The 22,268-nt window shown below is 42.1% G+C and overlaps 1 protein-coding gene across 29 annotated transcripts in view; it reads right to left on the bottom strand.

Annotated features, from left to right (window-relative positions):
* nfasca (neurofascin homolog (chicken) a) overlaps positions 1 to 22,268 on the bottom strand; it is a 143,863-nt gene that overhangs the window by 17,249 nt on the left and 104,346 nt on the right. For 20 of the 29 annotated variants that reach the window (XR_014800202.1, XR_014800201.1, XR_014800203.1 and 17 more), the window contains 14 exons: positions 19,961 to 20,085; positions 18,558 to 18,602; positions 18,158 to 18,259; positions 17,587 to 17,784; positions 17,312 to 17,382; positions 15,315 to 15,537; positions 15,053 to 15,168; positions 14,395 to 14,605; positions 12,197 to 12,319; positions 11,124 to 11,297; positions 8,839 to 8,865; positions 6,239 to 6,466; positions 5,510 to 5,632; positions 668 to 814 (listed from right to left, as the gene is read on the bottom strand). Coding sequence is in view for 26 of the 29 variants with exons in the window: in XM_084927359.1 (XP_084783485.1) it covers positions 668 to 814; positions 5,510 to 5,632; positions 6,239 to 6,466; positions 8,839 to 8,865; positions 11,124 to 11,297; positions 12,197 to 12,319; positions 14,395 to 14,605; positions 15,053 to 15,168; positions 15,315 to 15,537; positions 17,312 to 17,382; positions 17,587 to 17,784; positions 18,158 to 18,259; positions 18,558 to 18,602; positions 19,961 to 20,085 (1,913 nt within the window). In the remaining 3 variants the exon portion in view is untranslated. The remainder of the gene's footprint in view (positions 1 to 667; positions 815 to 5,509; positions 5,633 to 6,238; positions 6,467 to 8,838; positions 8,866 to 11,123; positions 11,298 to 12,196; positions 12,320 to 14,394; positions 14,606 to 15,052; positions 15,169 to 15,314; positions 15,538 to 17,311; positions 17,383 to 17,586; positions 17,785 to 18,157; positions 18,260 to 18,557; positions 18,603 to 19,960; positions 20,086 to 22,268) is intronic. The other 9 variants (XM_084927365.1, XM_084927366.1, XM_084927367.1 and 6 more) reach the window with 5 other exon arrangements.

Here is a 22,268-nt window from a genome sequence, read left to right as displayed (position 1 = left end):
TTGCTTAATATTTCTGCTAAATACTCTTTAAAATACCAGAATAGGGAGGATGGAGCAGGTTTAAGTTTATTAGATTGATCAGTTTTGCTGAACTATGAAATATTTTGGGTGCAGTGTATTTTTTTTACATACAGGTATAACAGAATAGCTTTAGTGTTGTTGTTTATTTAAACTTGAGTATGAACAAAATGCAGCAAGATATTAAATAAACTGTTTTATTGATTAAAAAACACTATATCGGATTCATATCGGTATCGGCCGATATCCAAATTTATCGGTGTATCGGACATAAAAAAGTGGCATCGTGCCATCTCTAATATGTACACACACACACAAGACAGAAGCAATAAATATATCTCTTTAAAGTCGAACTTTTTAGTTGGTTAAAAACACAGGGCCCGTGAACTACCAGAAGTAAGCACACGATCTAAACTAACTTGTACTTCTTGTCATGTAGATTCCATTTCTAAAGACAAGCCCTCTAAATCTGAGGCATTTCAAATGTAGAAAGTTTACTGCTGGGAAAAAACAAGACAGATATCAATTAAACAAACCGTGACAACCCACCCTGCACTGACTTAGTCAGTGTAGATATTACTTGTGTCAAATACGCAGAGGAGCCCAGCTGGCTCCCATCCTTGTTCCACACGGCCAGGTGTGGTCTCACCTGCTTTGGTCTTAAAGGTGACAGATTTGCTGCTGACACTGTTGAATAGATGGGAGTAAACTCTCAGGTGATACACGACGCCTGGGATGAGATCCACCACATTAATGGGGGGCTGTTGACTCTTTACATCTTTCTTCGTCTTGTTACCTTGGAAACACAATAAAGAGGCCAATCACACTCCAGGGGTGTGGCCTTCGCTCCACTCTAAAACCGGGCATACAACAGTCTGCAGCATCACAATGCTTTACAGGGAGACTGCTGTTGTCTGATAGCAGGGTGGCGGTACTGAACTGAGGCTGATAGCAATGCTGCAACCACAGTGGCCATAAAGATTCATTCATCTCTTTAAATTAGTAAAACATATGGATTAAACAGTATAGTGATGTATGCCTGGCCACAATACTTTATGAAATTCTCAGTTCAGACAATATGTTCTGCTTAATTTTACTGTTTTATGGCCCTGTGACTACTTTTTTCTTCAAGGTCAAGTTCCCTGCAGAAACACAGGGACCACTGTCTGTCAAGCAAAACCACTTCTGGAATAGAATCGGCTGAAAGCATGTTTTAAAACATGTTCAGCACCGTCTTCTGTCAGTACAGAACGTTGGTGTTGGTTACCATCAATAGATTTACTCTGCATTAGTTTATGTTCACAAACTAGCAACAAAACCAATAACTCCGTGGGACATAAGCAGACCTTTGAAATCCTGCAGGGTTTGTCTGCATCGTTCTTTCACAGGAAAGCATTATCAAGATTATCAGGTAAGTTTATACAACTGCGATATTACATTTGTTTCAATTTCTGATACCCTCGATCTCTCTTGAAATAAGACATTTTTACCTGGATAAAAGTCACTTTGCAGCAGCTACTTTATAATGGGAATGTTCTTTTTGGCTGTAAACTACTTGATATTCTTTCATAAAAGTTTAATTTCCAGAAATCATTCTTTTGAAAAATTCTGGAAATCACTTTTCAGCCAGCGATCACTGGAAGCGAGTGTGGATCGGTATACTGACTACATATATTTATAATGTATATTTAAAGAAATGATGAACTGTATTGTCTCTATTAACTTCTTAAGGTACCTCAACAAAAAAGAATAACATCTAAACTAGAAACTTTGTCCACAAGGTGTTGTATGTCCAGTTACATTATGTAGCAGTTCTCTTCTCGCGTCGGCATATTTCCCCGAGACTTTGTGGAGGTTCCACACTTCTGGAGACTGGATTACTCCTTCACCTACATTTAGGCGAAGGAGACTTTAACACGGAGGCTTCTTCTCCTTCGACCATGCTCATGAAGGTCAGGATTTTGGATCGTGTTTTAATAAGAAACACAGTGAACTGTTTGCTTGTGCTTGGGGAAAAAAGAGAATATTTTATTATATAAAATAGCGCATATATTATATCATAATTTGCGAACACTTTATTTGCAAGCTAATTGTGCAGCTCGTTGCACCCGGCCTGTCGAGGAAAGGCTGCAGTATTGGGCTCCAGCTAGTTGGTCTCTCATCCAAACAGTCTTCATTTAAAAAGTACTTTGTAGCCCGAACAATGCAGGCAGATTTCCCCATGTCAGTGCAGCTAGCAAACAACAAAGAACCGCTGGCTGCTTAAGTGATAAAGTGAAAGTGGACAGTATAGGCTTGATTTAAAACCCATTGTTGCAGCTAGGTGCAGAACAAAAGTGACCCCCTTAAACTGCTTTTGAATTTTATTGTCCCTGTTTTTCCCCAGGTTATTGGTTCTGTTACTACTCAGCTAACAGCAAGTCTATTGACGGCAACCAAACAACCAACCCAGTGACATAAAGCTCCATACTGAGAGAAGATGCTACTAAACATGATTTTAAAATGTAAGCACTTTGAGTTAAATCTATGTCAGGTGGCAAAACATTGCTCGTCTCAGTTAGACACCAGACCCCCTCCTATCTCTAAGGTCAAGGCAGAAAGCAGTGACAACAGCCTGCATGTTTTCAGCACAAACACGTCTGTCATGCCCACGAGAGACACTCTGAAGAGGCAGCATGAAGTGACATCATGCACCATGCTGTTAGCCACACAAAGTGAAAGTCATCCAACATGGGTGATTACCAAGCCATGCTACACCAGTCCTCAAACCAGCCAAAGAAAGCACAGACACACAAAGAACATGCTGTTTGACAAAAGTCAGTGAAGTGTTATGAGAAAGGCTTTTTGTCATTTGTAAAATGATATCCATCTGCCACGTCCTTCTTTTGTGTATGTGGCTAAATAATTATCCTCATGACAGTCAGCCCTATTTGAAAACAGTGTATTTAAGCTGTATTTATGTTTCATGCTAGTTTATTGTTTTCAAGCAGGTGTAAAAAAATCAAAGTGTAACCCAATCCTTTTACCTAAACAATATATTCTCCACATTCTTTTTTTTTAAATAACAATCAAACATAAAAAGGCAGTTTGTGGCAGTTTTTGTGGCTAGCTCCGCCAGATACATCCCTTAATTCTGGGGACAGGTTGGCCAGGGTTAGTAACCTGTTCGGGCAGTGTGTTGGGACGTGTTCCTGACCTATAGCGACATGTAGCGGGGCCTTCTCGGTAGCCCTAACCCGCCAGCATCAATAATGCACTCCTGTCGTAATGTCGTAAAGTCTATGCGCAGCCCTGACCTACATGCATTCTGTATTGAGTAGAGATAGTATCAATACAATTTCTTCAATGAATTTACAACCCTGTTGGGATTTGTTTTCTTGTTTTCTTTCTTTCTTTGGGTTTTTTTGTAACAGTATAAAGTAGAGTACAACAGCAGAACAGGAGAGACGCGAGGCGGCCGCCGGTCGGAGCGTCAGGTGAACTGAACTTCAGGTAAGAAGTTATGACCTGCAGTCTGTCTGGGTCAGATATAAACCAAGTTTAGGTGGAGTTTATTTTCGTTGTGCTGACTTTTTACAGTCAGAGAAAATATTACGCGTTTCGTATTGAGGTGAAAAGGAACACAGTTTGTCCCGGACTTCAGCTAGAATGGAAAAAGACACAAAGCTGGATTTATTCTTTCTTTGCTGCACAGCTGCCTCTTCTCCTCTCATCCTCTCCCCTCCCTCTCCTGTTGCTACTTCAGTCATGAAACTGATCAATGATCAGCTGATTGGCTTTTCTCTCGTTTGTTTATCGCCCACTTTGCGCCAGAAAGAGGAAACCAGCAGAGGGTTGATATGAATGAGTTGAAGGGAAGTTATGAGCTGTTTCTGAGAGACAAATAACACCAGGATCCTTTTCTAAGTAGCTGACAGCTGGTAACTGTGCAGGGGCGGGTCTAGCAAAGTGTTGCCAGGGGGCCAGGTAGGGCATTAACAGGGAGAGGGGGGCACAAAGAAATACTTTTCTTTCTTATTCTCATTTAAAATGTCTCGCTTTTAACAAATAATTATCTGAATCTTACGACCAAAGTTTTTATCTGATGTGAAATGTATAGAAATCATACATATACCAACAAGACTGTACATCACTGTCACCACAGCGTCTGTTTTCATTCAAAGGCTTTATGGCTTTTCCTATAATACCTGGGGGGCCGGTCTCTAGTCAAAATGCCCAGGCCCATTTTTTGTCCCAGTCCAGCCCTGGTAGTTAGCGCTGGTTAGCTCGAGTAGCTAGCTAATTCTCAATTGGAAACAAACAAAAAAAACTTAATACACAAAAAAAATGTGGACTCTTTTGAAAGAGTCTTAATAAAATCAATAAACACACATTATAAACAGCTTTACTACTTTACACGAGTTCATCTTACTCTACAATAGGTTGGAAGAGGTTAAGATTTATTTATATCACTTACTATGTTTTTTGAAACAATGTAATATCCCTGTTGTCTCAAAAATGAGAGAAGAACCGTCTCCTTTGTCTCAGTCAACCTAAAAACAAACACACCCTGGCTGGACAGATCTCCCGTTAGGCCTGCTGTGGTTTATCTTATCAGGGTTACATACACTGTGTCCTCAAACATGACCTACCACTGATCAAGAGTCTGTATGAAAGAAAATAAATCAGCACTTCATACCAAGCAGGTGAGTATGGCAGCCTTGGTGAGCAACAAAGACACTGAAACAGCAGTTCAAAGAAAGCAGCCCATCCCAGCGCCGGGCCAACCAAAGCAACTCAAAGAAAGGCAACAGAACTCATAGATCCATGCACATGGTGCACTCAAACAGGCAGAACCAAAGAGTGAGAGGGAAAATAATTTTGCAGATGCTGCCTAAAAACGGCTCTCGGTTAATGTGTAACTGCGAAGTATATGGAACAAAATGTCATCTTTCATCTGAATATAATTACATTAGGATTGTGACTAAAATCAATATTATGCTGATCTGGAAAACAAACAAGACTGCTACTGCACATCCAGATGTTTTCCTCTCATCCAGTCACATTAAAATCTAACTATAGATTGTGTTACTGCAGCTAAATGATATATTGTTAGGTCTTTTCAAGCTGATTATGTGTGAATTGTTAGCAAAAGAATGCACTTATAAAAAGCAAAAAGGAAGTCAGTTTGAACCATCTGACCTCAAGCTTGCACACACAGTATCAAACAGACATCTGTTTATTTCATTCTAATGTTCGGTTTGAAGATGCTTATGAGAACTTCAAACCTGGATCCGGGCTCCTCCTTGCCACCAGGCTGTAGTGTCCTGTATTCCCGTAATGTACAAATGGTGTGATAAAATTTGGTTTTACCTGTTCAGCTCCACCTACACTCTGCACCTTGAAGCTCCAGTTTTACTTCACTATCCTTGTAGATCTACTCTGTAGTCAGAACATTTAGTTCACAGTTTATATCTCAGTAGCTCAGTTTGAGCTTGGTCTGATTTCTTACTGTCCAGAGTGAACTCTAGTACAAAATCGCTGCTGCTGGCCGGGAAGTTGTGCGTCCAGCTGACTTTAGCGTAGTTACTGTTAGGCTCCACCGTCAAATTCCAGATCTCTCGCCCAGAAGCCACTACACAAGGTAGGGTAGGTGGGGGTGGGGTAAGGGACAAAGGGTTCAAAGTTGGAAGCAAGAGGCAGAGAGGGCACAGTTACAACAACCACACACAGGGCTCTGTTTGGACCCGTGCAGACTGCTAGCCTTGCACAAGTCTTCCTACAACAAAATAGACTCCATGCTTTGCTCAAAATCAAACTAACAGCATTAAACTATATTCACTCCCCCCCCCCCACCCCCACCCAAATATATCTGCATAGTTTTTTTAAGTTCATGAATGAATGAATTGTAATGTTTACTTCTGAGTTAGCGATTACTTCAGTCCTAACACTGCCAGTGTCCAAGTACTAATCAAACCCGACATATTCTAAATGTTGACACTACTGAAACTCAAAGCCATCATGTTCTGTGAAATAAACGTTTAGCTTCTCACTCCTTGACCAGGAGGATATTTGCTGGCTACAACCCAGTATTTTGTAGCAACTCCCCACTTTTTGTGCAGCAGGTACAGCACAGCGTATCGAAGGAAACCCTGATGTAGTTTACTGTTCAGGTAGGAGAAGACAGTTCAATTCAAATGGTAGACAGACAGTAAAACTAGAATGGGACAACAGCAAGTACCCAACACATTCTGGTCAATATGCGTGGTGGTGAACAGCATTGGAAGGATGGTAGTGGTTGCCTCAGTAGTAGAAGTGGTGGCAATAGTAGTGGTTGAAGTCGTAGTTGTAGGAGTGGGAGTAGCTGAGGTACTAATGGTTGTAGGAGCAATGGTAGTGGGAGAAGGATAACCGAAAGGAGTAGGAGTAGGAGTGAAACCAGAAGCCACAAAGGAGTCGGTAAGCTCGACTACAAAAGAGGAGGAGAGAGCAGAGGGTTAAAGACAAGGTAGCAGGAACGTCAAACACAACGATGAACAATGACGCACACACACATGCTTACTCGCACACGCATGCATACGCACACGCATGCATACGCACACGCATGCATACGCACACGCATGCATACGCATGAGAAGTCAAAGAATCCCTGAGCAGAAACACTCGAGGAATTCCCTGCAAGATCACAGTCTTCATTTGAGAGCATCTCATTCCAAGGATCCATGCACGTTATTCTTCTGTCATCAGGAGGACAAATGTTGTCTCGTATTGTGTTTCGTCCAAAGTGGGACTGGTGACCCAGTGTTTATGCTCTTTGATTCAGGGTTTCTAATGATTTCCTGATTTCTAGTTCTTAGGTCTTGTTCCTCCCTGTGATCCTCGTGTCTCATCGACTCAGATAAATTAATAATAAATTAGATAAATAATGCTTATATCATTTGTATTTTTTCACTGTAATCATCTTGAACCTGTTGATATTTATTTGTAATATAAATCGCTATTCTAATGAATTGGTATTTATTAGAATGTATATTTATTGTATATTTTTTGAATGTCATTTTCTGTCATTTTGTTTTTAACAGAATGAGGCTGTAAAACTGTTTTACTGATAACTTCTTACACATAAAGACTGATTCCCAGTCTCTTCCTGACGGTGAGGATTACACTTTCATAATCTAACACTGGTATTAGACTGACACGCCGTGGTGGCCGTAACCCACAGACTGGGCACTGAATGGGAAATGGAAAGAGCTCAGTCAGTACAGAGCTAAAATATATCTGCGTTTTAGTCACTACTAACTCTAAATCTACCCATACATGGTTCATTAGACCTGATCAAAGATACATTTTTCACCCATTTGAGGGAAAGCTGGGAAACAGCTTGGATTGCTTTGTGAAAAGCTTTTCTTGCAGACACCACAAAGAGAAACTATCAGCACTGGTGATAGAATCATAACCAGTGGTTTGATTAACTCAAGTATAATTGTTATTTGTTCTGTCATGACATCAGTACGGCAGTATACGGTTGCACAGTCACTGCATTTACCATCGAACAATAAAGCATGTGTGTGAACTCTCCCCAAGAGGCCCATTGTAGATCACAGGAACATGATTAGACATAATACGTACAAGATGTTTATACTTCTTAAAGTAGGTATTAGCAGAAGGTGTTATAGTGGCTCTGGTATAGAACGTTTTCATATAAGCAGTCCAGCAGTTTCACTGATTTCTTCTTCAGCTTTTGACACTTTGGAGACTCCTTGTGGAGATCACACACACCTCAGGTTAATTTCACTTGAAAGAAATCTACTGTACCTCCAACTTGAGATTGTATCCAGCCAGTGAAGGACCCCACTACTGATGCTCCTACCCAAGCACCAACCCCCCCCAGCAAGCATGCTTTTATCACCGGGATCCAGGCATGCCCTCAAACAGCCGTTAGTGCAATATCAGCATGTGCAGGAGAGCTCAGTGAGGTGGGCCGGCTCAGCCAAAAGCTTCTAACAACATTACCTGTGATCTCCTGAACATGCTATTCATCCAGAGAAGAAAAGCAATGGATGAAGATGACAGAGCAACATGACTTCTGAGGAATAGTCAAGGCAGCAATGCCAACTGCTGATGGTGTTCGTCTGTCCTGCCCAACACACACCTGTCACACACCTCCATCTTCACCTTCGGATGCACGTATGTGCATCTTCCCTTATTTCCCACACCAAAAACAGCAGTGTCATCATGACACTGTATCCAGTGACAGGGTGTGAGAAGTCATTATCTCCAGCACAAGGTGAACTTGTGTTCCACAGCACACAGAAAAATGCAGCGATGCAGTGAGATTGTATAGTGGAGGCATGCCATCAGGGATTGGATTTAAAGGTCAGCAGATATACACACTGCCCAAAGGAAGACTACAAGAGAGTATGTACTGATCTAGCAGAACATGAGGGAAAAGTCCAGCAGCTGAATGTGTGAATCCCAGACACATTAAGTGGGAAGCGAGCGTATTGAATCCCCGAGAGCAGCTTTACTCTCAGAAAACAATGCTGAGATGCAGGAGAGGCAGGCGAGCAGCACGAACAGCAGTTCAGTCAGGAAATCACTTTCATTGTGACGTCTTAAACCTACGTTCTAGATCATCAAAAAGTTTAGTTTCCAATCTCATCCATTTCTAGGATGATGTTTAAGTCTAATTTTCATTAACACTACTTTGCACCTCACCCTGCAGCAGAACTGATTCTTATCAGGCAATGGAGGTGGACTGCACTGCTGTTAGTGTGTGGATGGATAGGCTGGGGTTGGGGAGAAGGTGACAGACATGCTGCACTTCTTGATCCCCTTTACCTAGATCTGTCGTGTCAGTAAAGTTTTCTGCCAATAAAAACAGAGAATGAAAACATGAGAGTTGTAAGACAGACAGACATGGCAGCAAGAAGGTTGCTTCAGAGGTGCACTTCAAAGTGTCCACGGGTTTGTTTCTACATGTGGTTGAGGTAACATGTTGCTCAATTAATATGATCTCACTGCCACTGCATGTCACACACACGTGAGGAGGTGCAGAAGAAGAAATTAGCTAGAAAACATAGAGGACAACAGTGTCTTAACTGTGAGCTGGTCAGTGAGAAATAATACTTATATAATTGTTACTACAGTCACCTTGAAGCTGTTGACTGAGGGTCAAATTGTTCGTTTCTTACACACAAAGAATGATTCCCAGTCTCCTCCTAATTATTTATTATTATTATTATACTGGTATTGGACTGGTAGTCTGCAATAGGAGGTACCCAGAAATGGAACGAGCTCCGCCCATACATCCCTGTTTGAAAGGCAACATCTTCAAGTCTCTGAGCAAGTGGCTAAAATGTAACCATAATAATAATGATCACAGCTCCTCCTCCAGATAATCTCATACTTTACTTTATTGGAGGACTGTTTTTATTTCCTGTCTTTGTTCATCTCTCTCTCACGCACACACACAGACACACACACACACACACACACACACGCACACACACAGACACACACGCACACACACAGACACACACACACGCACACACACAGACACACACACACAGACACACACGCACACACACAGACACACACACAGACACACACACAGACACACACGCACAGACACACACGCACAGACACACACGCACACACAGACACACACACACACAGACACACACACACAGACACACACGCACGCACACGCACACACACAGGCACACACACAGACACACACGCACACACACAGACACACACACACACACACGCACACACACGCACACACACAGACACACACGCACACACACGCACACACACGCACACACACACACAGACACACACGCACGCACACGCACACACACAGGCACACACACAGACACACACGCACACACACAGACACACACACACACAGACACACACGCACACACACAGACACACACACAGACACACGCACACACACACACAGACGCACACACACACACCATTGCTGCCAGTGTTAGCCCTCAGCCTTCTACTAGATGACTTTATGGTGTAAATTTGAAAATTCCTTCTTAACTCATTCACAGGCTTTTTAGAAAACCTGACCTCTGACCTTGAGTTGCCAGGATTTGAACTTGTCTGAGATTTTTAGTAGATGCACCTAAGGTATCAATTTGAAATAAAATACTATTACATATTTTTCATGTTAGTTTTTGAAGTTGGCAGTTCGTCTTGTAATCGGAAGGTTGCCGGTTCGAGCCCCGGCTCAACAGTCTCGGTCGTTGTGTCCTTGGGCAAGATACTAACCCCATGTTTGCCTACTGGTGGTGGTCAGAGGGCCCGGTGGCGCCAGTGTCCGGCAGCCTCGCCTCTGTCAGTGCGCCCCAGGGTGGCTGTGGCTACAACGTAGCTGCCATCACCAGTGTGTGAAAGTGTGTGTGAATGGGTGGATGACTGGATGTAGTGTTTTGGGGTCCTTAGGGACTAAGTAAAGCACTATGCAAATACAGGCCATTTACCATTTGAAGTCCCAGTGAAGGCATAAATGTCTGAAAGCATGTCCCAGATACAGAGAGTTTTTAGGTTCAGTAATGTCCTAAAACAGCAGGTAAAGAACTTGACTCACACTAGAGGAATAAGCAGACTTGTTGGGAACCATTCTGAGCTGTGCATTCACATATCTTTGGTAGTTACTAGTTAATTAAAAATGTCTGTGATTCCTAAACAGTTAATAAAATATTTATGTTAAACCCTCAGTCAAATCTGGTTTGTGTTAGTGTAAATCCACTGTGGGGGAGTACAGAGACACAGAGACGTCACTACAGTCCCTCACAGTTCTGTCGCAGCCATGAAAATATCCACAGCTATCAGGACTGAAGTTCAGGGTGAAGGTTTTCTGGGCTTTTGAACCATTAACACTGAACAATCCAGTTATGAAAGAGCTCGTACAAACACGAGTACAGTCAGGCACACATGCTCTTGCTTTTCTTTGTCAGTAACTGAGCAGATGTTCTGTAAACTCTGAACTGTGACATTAATGATGTGTTACAGTAATTATTCCAACTCATATATTTAGTGAATTCTGAATTTCCTTCCTTAGGCAAACAAATGCATAGTGTTTTATAAGCATATCACAGCCTCACCTTCATTAGTGAAGTGTGGAGACTCCTCAGCATAGTCCTCCCCCTTTCCCACCTGAGTCAGTGCTGACAGGAAGAACTTGTAGCGGGAGGAACGGTCCGGCACGCGAAGGAAAAACTCTGTCACATTAGGAAAGAACGTCTCCAGCTGGAAAGGACCCACCTTGGAACCGTTGACTACACACACACACACACACACACACACACACACACACACACACACACACACACACACACACATTGTCATTCAGCTTCGCTGATCATTTGAACGCTGCAATCATCATCTCGGTCGTATCCAGAGCAGTATTAGTTTCATGAATTTCTTGTACATTTCTGTACAGTCACACTGGTGCTGTTCCAGGATGAGAACATTTGAATATTACTATTTCTACCTCATTACCAAAATGGTCAATAAAGCTGATCAGAGGTACATCCTGATTGGACATTGGTTCTATGTAGCACAGTTGTGCTTTCTGCAGACAGAGGCTTTCAACCTTTATTGTCACTAACAAACTGGTAACATGTTACAATTTCAGTTTAAGCCCAAGTGACCAATCACACTGCTCCCTTAATGCATCTCTCTTGTAGATCTATGTGGTCCCAGTACTAACACTACAAAGCAAAGCACTAAACGTTAAAGGCCTGTAAAAACTCACAGGTCTACATTCAAGAGCTGAACAGCTGATGATGATTTCAACCATCAATAAAAGCATTTTGGACATCCCCATCTTGGGTGTGTTTTTTAACTCAGATAATAAAAGATGACAAACTTGGCAAGCTGCTGTTTTATGAGATGAAATTATTCTGAATCATACCGAGTTTTCTAGCTTGACTCTAAATGGGCCCATCATTTACAAAATGGACAGGACAATGTATTGAACAAGATTTAAAACTCAAAACCTCCAACTCATTAGGAAAACATTTACTAAGGTTTAAATGAAGTGATAAACAGAGTGACGCTGAGGAGTCCACGCCTGCTGGCCTTTAGAAAAAATACAGGTTTAGGGAATGACAGACTGACAACACAGCCATATTTTACATATTGCACATGAGTTTGACAAATAAGATGAGTTCACCTGTTTGGTACTTGAGCTGGTATCCAGTCAGGATGCCATTGGGCTCCAGAGGTTTCGCCCATTCCAAGTGGATCGTGTCCAAACTTCTGCGATTAATCTTGAAGAACCTTGGAGCGTCTGGAACTACAATCACAACAAAAGAGAAAAAACAGTGTGCAATACAGTAGCTACATGCAGTTTAGACACATGTTTGGACTGCACCAAGAAAAACTGCAGTGTGTGTTGTGTGTCTTAAAGCTTACATGCTTAGTCAGCATCATGGAACACAATGTTCAAGTTCTGACACAAGGTGAGTTCGTACCAGCTCAGTGTGCGTACTGGGCCATTGTAAGGCATGCAACGTTGACAACTACTTTATTCCTTTCTGCTCCACCTGATGCTCCAGCCTTTCACTTTTTCAGTCTACACAAAATTGTCTTTATAAAAATGACATATAAGACTATCAGAGAGCTACCTCTGGGTCACAATAATATGATACCTCTACATCACATGCAATGGTGAAGTAATTATTTGATCCAGTGCTGAATTTGTATGTTTGCTTACTTTCAAAGAAATTAAGTCTCTAATTTTGATGGTAGTTTCATTTTAATGGAGAGAGACGATCGACCATGTCACTGAGTGTAACAAGAATCTGATCCCCAACAATCCTGCCAGAATTCTGATTGCCTGTGTTCCCATGTGGCCAGATTACAAACATGATTTACTCCATCAAAGAAATTCCTCATCTGAGCTTGTTATCTGTAAGAAGCACAACTGTCCACAGAATGAATTTCTTTTATTCCAGCCTCTCCACCACAATGGGAAAGACCAAAAAGCTGTGCAAGGTTTTAGACCTACACACAAGTGGAATGGGCTCCAAGACCATCAGTGAGAAGCTGGGTGAGAAGCCGAGAACTGTTGGTGTGACTGTTCGGAAAGAGAAGAAATATAAACTGACTATCAAATGCTCCAAATCTGAATTTGAGGACAGATTGAACCACAATCACCAAGAACACCATTGGTACCACACTACACCATAAAACAGGAGTGCCAAACATACGAGATCATTTACAGACTCGATGTACAGTTCAGTATTGACAGTGACATAACATGAAGTGTATATAAAGTGTGTTTGAATGCCAGAGATGCAGAAATGTGTGCATGTGGCACAGAGCCATGGCTCAGTGTCTGAGTGAGCCTCACAGGCTTGAAGCCGTTTATGATTCTGAACCACAAACAAGCTCAAACTTTGGACTGTTTTACTGATGAAAACCTCCATTATGGCCGTTCTTACTCCTCACAGTCATTAAACAATGAACAGTTAACCTGTTGAACCCCAATGCCTCCAATACCAGGGATGAGAGGGAGAACATCTGGTTTAACAGGATGTACTGCCAGATTTGTTACTTAAATATAGACATGTGGTGTCCACAGACACGTCAACAATCTCAGCTAAAAGCTCACAGAACCATTTCAACAACCACCAAAGAGCTAAAAAAGCAAACGATTAGAGAGCAGCTAAACAGATTCTGCAAAAAGATGTAAACACAAAGCGCGGATCTCCCTCGGGGGCGTACATGGACTTTGCTGAAAGCAGACATCTCACAGTTTCCGAGCTTCAGGTTTTGTAAGTCTGCGACCAAAGTTCTTCACAAAGGTAAGACAAGCTGATTTTGTCTTACCTTTGCTGTCTTGCTTCCACCATGATAAAATTGGACTTCCTGCACAGCTCTGTCTCTGGGTGTGCTTTGAGAGCAGTTTCCCATCAGAAAGCTCTATTTTCTGCCTTATTTGTTTCTTATTACACACTTATTACCACTCTATCGTTTCTTACAGTGCTGTCAGACACTGTCTTGTTTTTCTCCCAAAAAAGCCAAATTTCTGCTATTCAATACTGAACAGCAGAACATGAACTGAACTTCAACCCATTATGGCATTAATGGGTTTTCTTGGAACACCCACCAGGTCCCCTTGCTCAAGAAGACACATGTACGAGCCTGTCTGGAGTTAACCAGTGAACATCTAAAAGAACGCCAAGCTATAGTCAAACACAGTGGTGTTTTTCTGGGTACACTGAGGGGCCAATGGATGGGACCATGTACCGTCAAATCTTTGTTCACTTATTTGAAAGATGACCTTACAAATTCAGCACACGATCAAAGAATTATTTCCCCCTGTATAAACTTGTTATTTTTAGGGTGGGTGGACAGCATCCTCACCTCCTTCTTTGGTGGTAAATGCCACAGTGTTGCTGGGTTGACTCTCAAAGCGATTGTTGGCCACAACCATGAACATCTTGTAGTTCGAGTAGGGCGCCAGGTCACTGAGCATGCCAGATGGTTTGACCGTAGTGCTATAGAAACCTTTGACCTTCTTCTCCTTACTGACCACCAGACCTGGAACCTGACTAGACTCACGCCAGTAGTATAACTGGGAAGCAGAATGGGAAGAAAGGTGTTAATAGGCAAGACGTACAGGAGGTTGGAGGACATTACACAAGAGAAATTATCCAAAATTGATCATGAAAGATAATTGGAAATTATGTATCGGAATAACAGGAGCGGGACCACGCCTCCAAACACGCTCCTTCCAGTTCTCATCTATATAGGTTCTCCCAGTTCTGCAAGCCGTCGTTCTCGTTTACGTGCCCCACCCTCCCTTCTTTAACTTCTTCACTTCTAATTAGTGCATGGGGATCTGCCAGGCTGCCGTCGCCAGTCCCCTTCGAGGCCTTCCCCAAACCGCAGCTCAATTCGTGACCAAGCGTTCACCTTTACCTACTAAAACGCTGTCAAACCTAAAATGAGGACGTGAAATGATGCGTAATGTACCAACTCTGCAGTTTGTTCTCATTAGAAAAACCAAAGGCAGTCTTACTCTATACTCCTTGAACTCTCCCTGGACAGAGTTCAGGTCCACAGGGTTCCAGTGGATGATAACTTTGGTGCTGTCAACCTTTGATACCCGCAGGTCAGTGGGAGCATCAGTGGGCTCTGAACACATCCAAGTGGACACAATATGTGTGAACAGTCAGCAGTATTTTCAAAACAAATTCTCAGTTTGGTTTTCACTTTTCCTCAGCCTCCGCATGGGTTGCTCTCATAAATGAAAAGCTGCTTCGTAGTCAGGATTTACTTACTGTCTTCTCCAGAGTATCCAATGACCAGGTTAGACTCTGGTCCTGCTCCAAACTCATTCCTGGCCTGGATTTTGATCTCATAAGGCACATAGATTTCTGTATTGTGGACCACATGTTTAGTCCCCACTGTGGTCACGTTATTCCACTCCTCTTCAGCGTCTTTTCGTCTCCACCACACAATGTAGTGCAGGTTTGGACCATTTCTTTCCAGATCAAGGAGAGGCTAGAAAAGTCAACGGAGAGATGCGCCTGAATTTTCACATATTGGTAGGACAAACGATGAGTTATACTTATCAAATGATAATTACATGTTATAACTGTTTGGTGGTTATATACATTTACTTAGTTTTGCATCTAACCTTACTGTACAAGGGGATAAATTCTGATTGGACACTTCCAAGCTCATCCCGCCTTTATTCCACAACATGTCGTGTTTATTTGAGAACATGTTGATACATTTGATCATATTTCTGTGCATTATTTTTGATTTATTTATCATCTTGTTTTTGGTCAACAAAAAGGAACGCTGTTAGATGAAGCAACATTTTATGGGGAAAGTTTTATCTTGATGCAAGGAAATGTGAGAAATTGTGCAGACAGATTCATTTTGAAACTGTGGAACATCCATGCAAATGCATTAAATAAGGCAAAAAGACAGAGTTTGAACCAGTGTTAAGTTTGTTGCCTAATAATTTTTGTTAATAAAAAGAAGATGAAAATTATGATGAAATGTTTTGACACTTTTGTTGACCAATAAAAATCAGATGACAGGAGAGATTAGACCCAATCAGAATTAATCAGCTTGTGTAGCGAGCGGGACGACTTTTGATCTCCTTGGGCAGAAAAATTGATCTCACAAGCTGAGAGAAGACTCATTCCATATTTGACGTGAAGGAAAACACAACATTTTGTAAACTATACGGCACCCCGGCAAAAACATGACAAACTTTTAGTTAACTGAATTCACTTCAGATTAAGTCGACGACAATCTTATAATATTTAGTCGCCTAAATCAAGTCAGATGCCTAATTATGACTTGAACTAAAACGACTGAAACTAAATCCAAATTTGCTGACAGAATTAAGACTGGTTTGTGTAAGTCTAACAAGCTGCAAAGACAATATTTGTTATGACCACCTTTACTGTTCAACTCTCTCAGGCAAGCTTTCTTTAGCTCTTCAGGCTTCTTGAAGGACACTGCAAAGCTCTTCTTTGGATGTTAGCGCCCTTTAGTTTGATTCTCTGATCCCATACAAATTCAATAATGTTGAGGTCCGGGTTCTGGTAAGGCACATGCATGACTGAAGGTGTTCCACTGTGGATCTCTTTCTATCCAGGTCCACACATTGGCTGTAAATGGTTCTTATATAGTGCTTTTCTGCTCCGCCTGAGCATTCAAAGTTCCCTGTGTTTAGTATCACTGTTGTACTGAAAAACTGAGCTCTTACACTGAGACCATTCTAGTGAGGCTTATGCAAATCCTAGATTGATCAACATAAGGTCCAGATCCATCTGTTTGGTCCTGTGTCAGCGCAACACTACATTTTTTCAAATCGTGTTTCTGTTGTAAATAGTGTTTTGGGCCTGCTGCTTTTACTCTTTTGTCCAGTTTTGTGAAATAGACACACTGCACATCACGCCAAGATTTGCCACGTTTTCAGCTAATATCAACTTGTTGAAGCAAAAATACTGTTTTATGTCTGGCATACTGTTATCTTTGGCATTTCTCATTCTGCTAGTAACAAAATGCATAAAGATCCTATTTAACACTGTGGGGAACATGTGCCACCACACAAAACGGTCCTAGCTGCACCTTTGCACACAGGACTTTGTGCTTTCAGCTAACAGTGCTAACCACCAGCCTAAAACGTTTGTCATGGTCACCTGATTACACATCTGCATTCAGGTGACCCTCAGTTTCACTATAGTGTTAGCATGTTCTCAGTGCAGACTACACTGTCTTACTGATTCATTTCCCATACGAGATGTCGTCTTACCTCCCAGGTGATCTCCATATTGTCCTTTCTGGACCCCCAACCCCGTAGGCCTTTGGGAATGGCATCTGGTGCTTGTTTCAACATAACAGAGCGCACTGACATTAACCAGAGTCAGCAAAGCTTCACACTTATTCAACTGTAACTGTAAACCTTTAGTGAACATACGTTTCCAAAACAGCACGTTACACATTGTAGCTAATTTGAGTACATGTAAACTAATAAGACTGACCAATTGAAACATCAGAGGTCAGATGATTGCATGCGATGCTCCTTACCAGCTCCAGTTGTCTTGTACCGGGGCGAGGGGCGGCTGGGATCACTCTGACCTACTGAGTTGATGGCGATGACCCTGAACTGGTAGTTGACAAAGGGAGCGAGCTGCAGGATGACAGAGTTGAGGTCTCCAGGGTAAGATGACAGGTTCTGCCACCTACCCGGCTCCCAGTGGTCCTCTTCAAACTGGACCAAGAACTCTGAGGAGAGACAGAACTAATGAGAAAAACCAAAACAGTAAAACCTGCTGCAGGTCTGTGAGTCCATGTGTTCTGGAAGCACGCCATGTCCCATCCATTTGTCCACTTCAGCTTGTTCAGAGATCCAGTATACGCTTTACAACCTTTTCCATAAATACAGATTTCAGTATCCACGTGGATTATAATTTACCCAAATTCTTCAGTAATAGGAGTTTGAGTTTAGCATCCATTCAGAATCAAGTCTCAACTGTGGTGACCTGAAACTAACTAGGCTACTTTTGTTTACACAGTCTCCCCAACAGGATCAGTTTAGTCCATTTTTGAGAAAATAACACAGTCCTGTCAGGATCCAGGTTGATGTGTGCCTACTTACCTGTGATGGGGCTCCTGTGGTCTTTTCCAGGGATCCAGGTGAGGCGAACGCTGCGTGCTGCTGGGTCTGACAAATCCAGATCCATGGGGGGGTCTGGACGGGCTGAAGAAAGACAAGACACGGCTTTGCTTGTGTCAGACACACAAAAACATGCATGCATTTGTAGACATGTTGAAGAACCACTTCCACTTGTGTTGTATAAAGACTTTTTTCATCTAAAACAAATGACTCATTGGGAGCAGTGCAGAGAGTCTCCTCTCAGCACAGACACAGAACAGGGTTCATACAAATAGTAAGACAAAGAGACACTAGTTTAAAAACAACAAGCACATAACAAATTAAAAACAGGACAGAGACAAACAGTAGATAACATAAAACTTCCAACTGAGCTGTGTGTTACCTGGAAGCAAGGCACTAGAGACTGAGGGGTTGAGAGTGGCCACCTCTGTGGGACAGGGTCAGGGAGCAGGAAGTGGGTACAAAGGTTAGAGTCTGCAGGTTAGTCTACAAGCCAATCAACAGCAAGGGATTAAGAATGCATTTAGCACACATAGTAATAAGGTAAGTTACACAGTTGTAGACAATCACGTAATCACTGGTTTTACAAATAAAAATGCTCACACAGACGACGACATGTGGATTAAAGAATGCCTGCTATTATTTATATATCATTAAAGGTCGACCACACACACACACACACACACACACACAGATAAAGGTAAACACTCGTTGAGGCTGAGGTAAAGTAGCAGACTGTCCTATGGCACCATGGCTACACTCATGAATGCTGCCCCCTACAGGCCGAACAGGAGAGGTGCCCTCCAGCTCACAGCTACAGTCTGTGATAGTGTGGCATTTGAAAGCAGTTGGTGTTCTTTGCTCACAAACACTTGAAGCGTGTTGTTGAAAGATGACATGTTTGATGATGGACTAAATATAGACTCTGAATAATAAATGGGTGCAGTCTGTCTGTGTTTTCAGGAACACAATGCTGTTCTCCAACCAGTCCCAAAGACTCAATCAGTCTGTGTAGAAGCATGCCACTGGAAGTACTGCTGTACTTCTTTCAGTGTCTCACACACTACTGCTAAACTGCAAAATGCTGCATGACTCTCACATCAGAGTGATTTGTTTCGTTTTTACACATTCACTGTAAATATCTGCTTCGTACGTACAATGACTGTTTTCAGCTAATACACAGCACCGTGCATAAAACTGAAGCCTTGAAATGTGCTGAAGCTCTTCGTCACATCCTGATACCATCAAAGTGCAGTCTGACTAGTCCTGTTTCATTCAAGCATCAGAGCCATCACAATGATCTGAAGCAACATGAACATGAAAGTCTAAAGTAACAGAAGGTCTTTCACCAAATGCAGTTACATGTGCAGTATGTATGCACACGTCTTCAGCAACCAGTGCTTTCATGTTTTAGCCATGTCTGCCTAAATCCACAGCATTCCCACAGCGTGTTCACAGGGGGTCATTGATTGTTGGGTTTCCTCTGTATGTATCACTGTAGGTCTGCCTTACTACATAAAGGTGACTGTTGTTGTGGTTCAGCGCTGGATAAATAAAATTCAATTGAAACTAATTGCTGTCATGTGACTGGCTGACTGCATATTTGTAGTAACAGGAAGTTGAACAGGTGTACCTAAATAAGCACTGAGCGCATGTGCATGTTGTTCACTGGATGATGATGATGATGGTAAGTGTAAATGTAAGAGAAAATTACATATTTTAAGAATACACTCAGAGTAATGAACTAATGAAACAACACAATGTCCAGTCTGTATGTGAGTGTACCTAACACAGTGAGGCGAGCGGAGGCTGAGAGCTGGTCTATCTCAGATTTAGCAGCGCAGGTGTACGTCCCCTCGTCACCCTCGTTCACATTGGGGATGGACAGAGACTCATCATCCTTCTTCAACCTAGGAGACAGATACAGAAAGGACTGTCATACGTGTAGTAACAGCACTGGAGCTAGTCTTTATTCATATTCATACAAAAACCAAAGAAACTCATTTCTGGAAGAAGAGTATTCAGATTCCTGTTCATATGAACTGCCTGTCTGCTGACAGGCATCAAAGTAGCCAGCATACAAACCATTTGGGTCCATGCATTTACTTTTGTGGGTTTACATTTAAAAACAGTCCCAGTACAATCCATTGAACGTTGTTGGATTTTAAATCAGATAATCCAGATGTGACTGAAAACTGTCAGCTTCGATTCAAAGGGTTTGACAAAAGTGCTGCATCAGCAGTTTCGGATATACAGGCTTTTTAAACAGTCTCTCATTTTCAGAGACTCAACACTAATTGGAGTGTCAGGGAGTTTCATGGCCAGGCGAAGCTTCTTTATTCCAAGTGAAGTCAGGTGTTGAACTTTAATCGGGTAGCAAAGAAACGTGGATACAAGTGAAGAAAGCTACTATTAGGCTGGAAAAAAATCCTGTCAGACAAACAGGAAGTAGTTTAGATCATGTGACATATTCTTTCAAACAAAAAAGGATGCTCTGGCCAGCTCAGCAATACCAAAAGACTGCAGAAGACAACTTAAGCGGATCATTTCAGACTTTTCACAACATCTAGCCAAATCCTGAACAGAAGGAGACAGGCCTGAATCATCAGCTGAAAACTAGCTTTACTTTGTTGTCTGTTTGCTAGCAGAGACAGAGAGAGGCGTTGAAAGGCTGCTGCAACGGAGCTTATTGTTTCAGAGGAAAACACGAACACGGTGTACAGTCGAGTCTTAACAGCTTACTTACAGCTGGGCTCGTCAGGCTCTCTGTTTGGCTGCAGTGGTTATTATTATATTTACATGCTTCCAGCTCCCGTTTCTGCTCCGTGACAGCTCCTACTTTTCCTTTTTCTCCCTCCTCACAGACACATCACGGGTACGGCAGTCCATTCTCCCTGCAGCACGGACTACACTGCCCATCAGGCTACATGCTTTAGGGCGATGCCTGTAACACTCTGCCTGTTGCCTTCATATTAAATCATTTTAAAAAATATTTCTTCACATCATTATGAGACGCGAGACTGAGACACAGACATCAGAGCCTCTTAATGCGTGTTTTGTTTGGGTTTCCACCAGCGTGGAATTACCAAAAACAGAGAGGGGACAGCCGAACATATGAAACAGGAAAAGAGCGCCGTGTAATCCATTTATTTCAACAAAGTAACTGTATTCTGAATACCACCTTTTTAAACGGCAACTGTAACAGAATACAGTTACTCATGTTTTATATTTTGAATACGTAACGGTGGCACATGTACTCTGTTACTCCCCAACACTGGTTGTCATGCAAGGATTACTGCCACACAAACCAAAAGTACTGTTACCCCCACGACACAGATGGTCCTATATCACAACAAGTAACTTTACTGTACAAAATTCAGTAAAGTAAGTACACTGATAGCAAAGCACAAACGTGGAACCAAAGAAGACTCACATTTCCACTCAGTGACACCTGTGTGCTCTGTAAGACCTCATTGTGGCGTGGCTCTCCTGGAGCCTGGTTTGTCTCAAGCTGTTTTCACAAGTCCTGACCTGTATCTGAAACTGAGTCTGCTGCAAAATAATAACTCAAGAGTTCCTTAAGGGAGACAAATCGAATATTCTTCAATTGTTATTATAAAATCCTATGGCAATATAAACTTTATTTCTCAATTTGAATTCTAATGAATGTACTTAACTTGAATCAGTTATGTAGAACACGAGCACAGAAAATAAGGAGAAATGACTGTGGCAGGAATGAGACACAACCACGTTTGAACATTCTCTTTATTATAACTCGGCTGCAGCCACACACCAACAACAGCAACCCCACAGCAGGTCCCTACACCAACCTTAAGCTGGCGAGGCGTGACTATGATGTGGCCTCCCCTGCAGCGGCACTGCCAACCACACCCTGCCACAATTACATTCAATAATGTATAATAATGAATAAAGTAGTCGTGGTAAGCCAATCACATGACCACTTCAAGATGACAAAGCAACAAGGTGACATATACCAGTTTCTAAATTGTGTTGATGGGCCACGTAAAACCAGAGTCATGATAAACAATATAAACGTGTTTTTCCTCAATAGTTTCGTCACGTTTAACGTCTA

Source organism: Perissodus microlepis, chromosome 5 (assembly GCF_051167445.1).
Source record: "Perissodus microlepis isolate ML-2025 ecotype Zambia chromosome 5, ASM5116744v1, whole genome shotgun sequence".
In the NCBI taxonomy this organism is placed as follows: domain Eukaryota; kingdom Metazoa; phylum Chordata; class Actinopteri; order Cichliformes; family Cichlidae; genus Perissodus; species Perissodus microlepis.
Note: the sequence above shows the minus strand (reverse complement) of the source record. Positions and strands in the feature narration are given on the sequence as shown.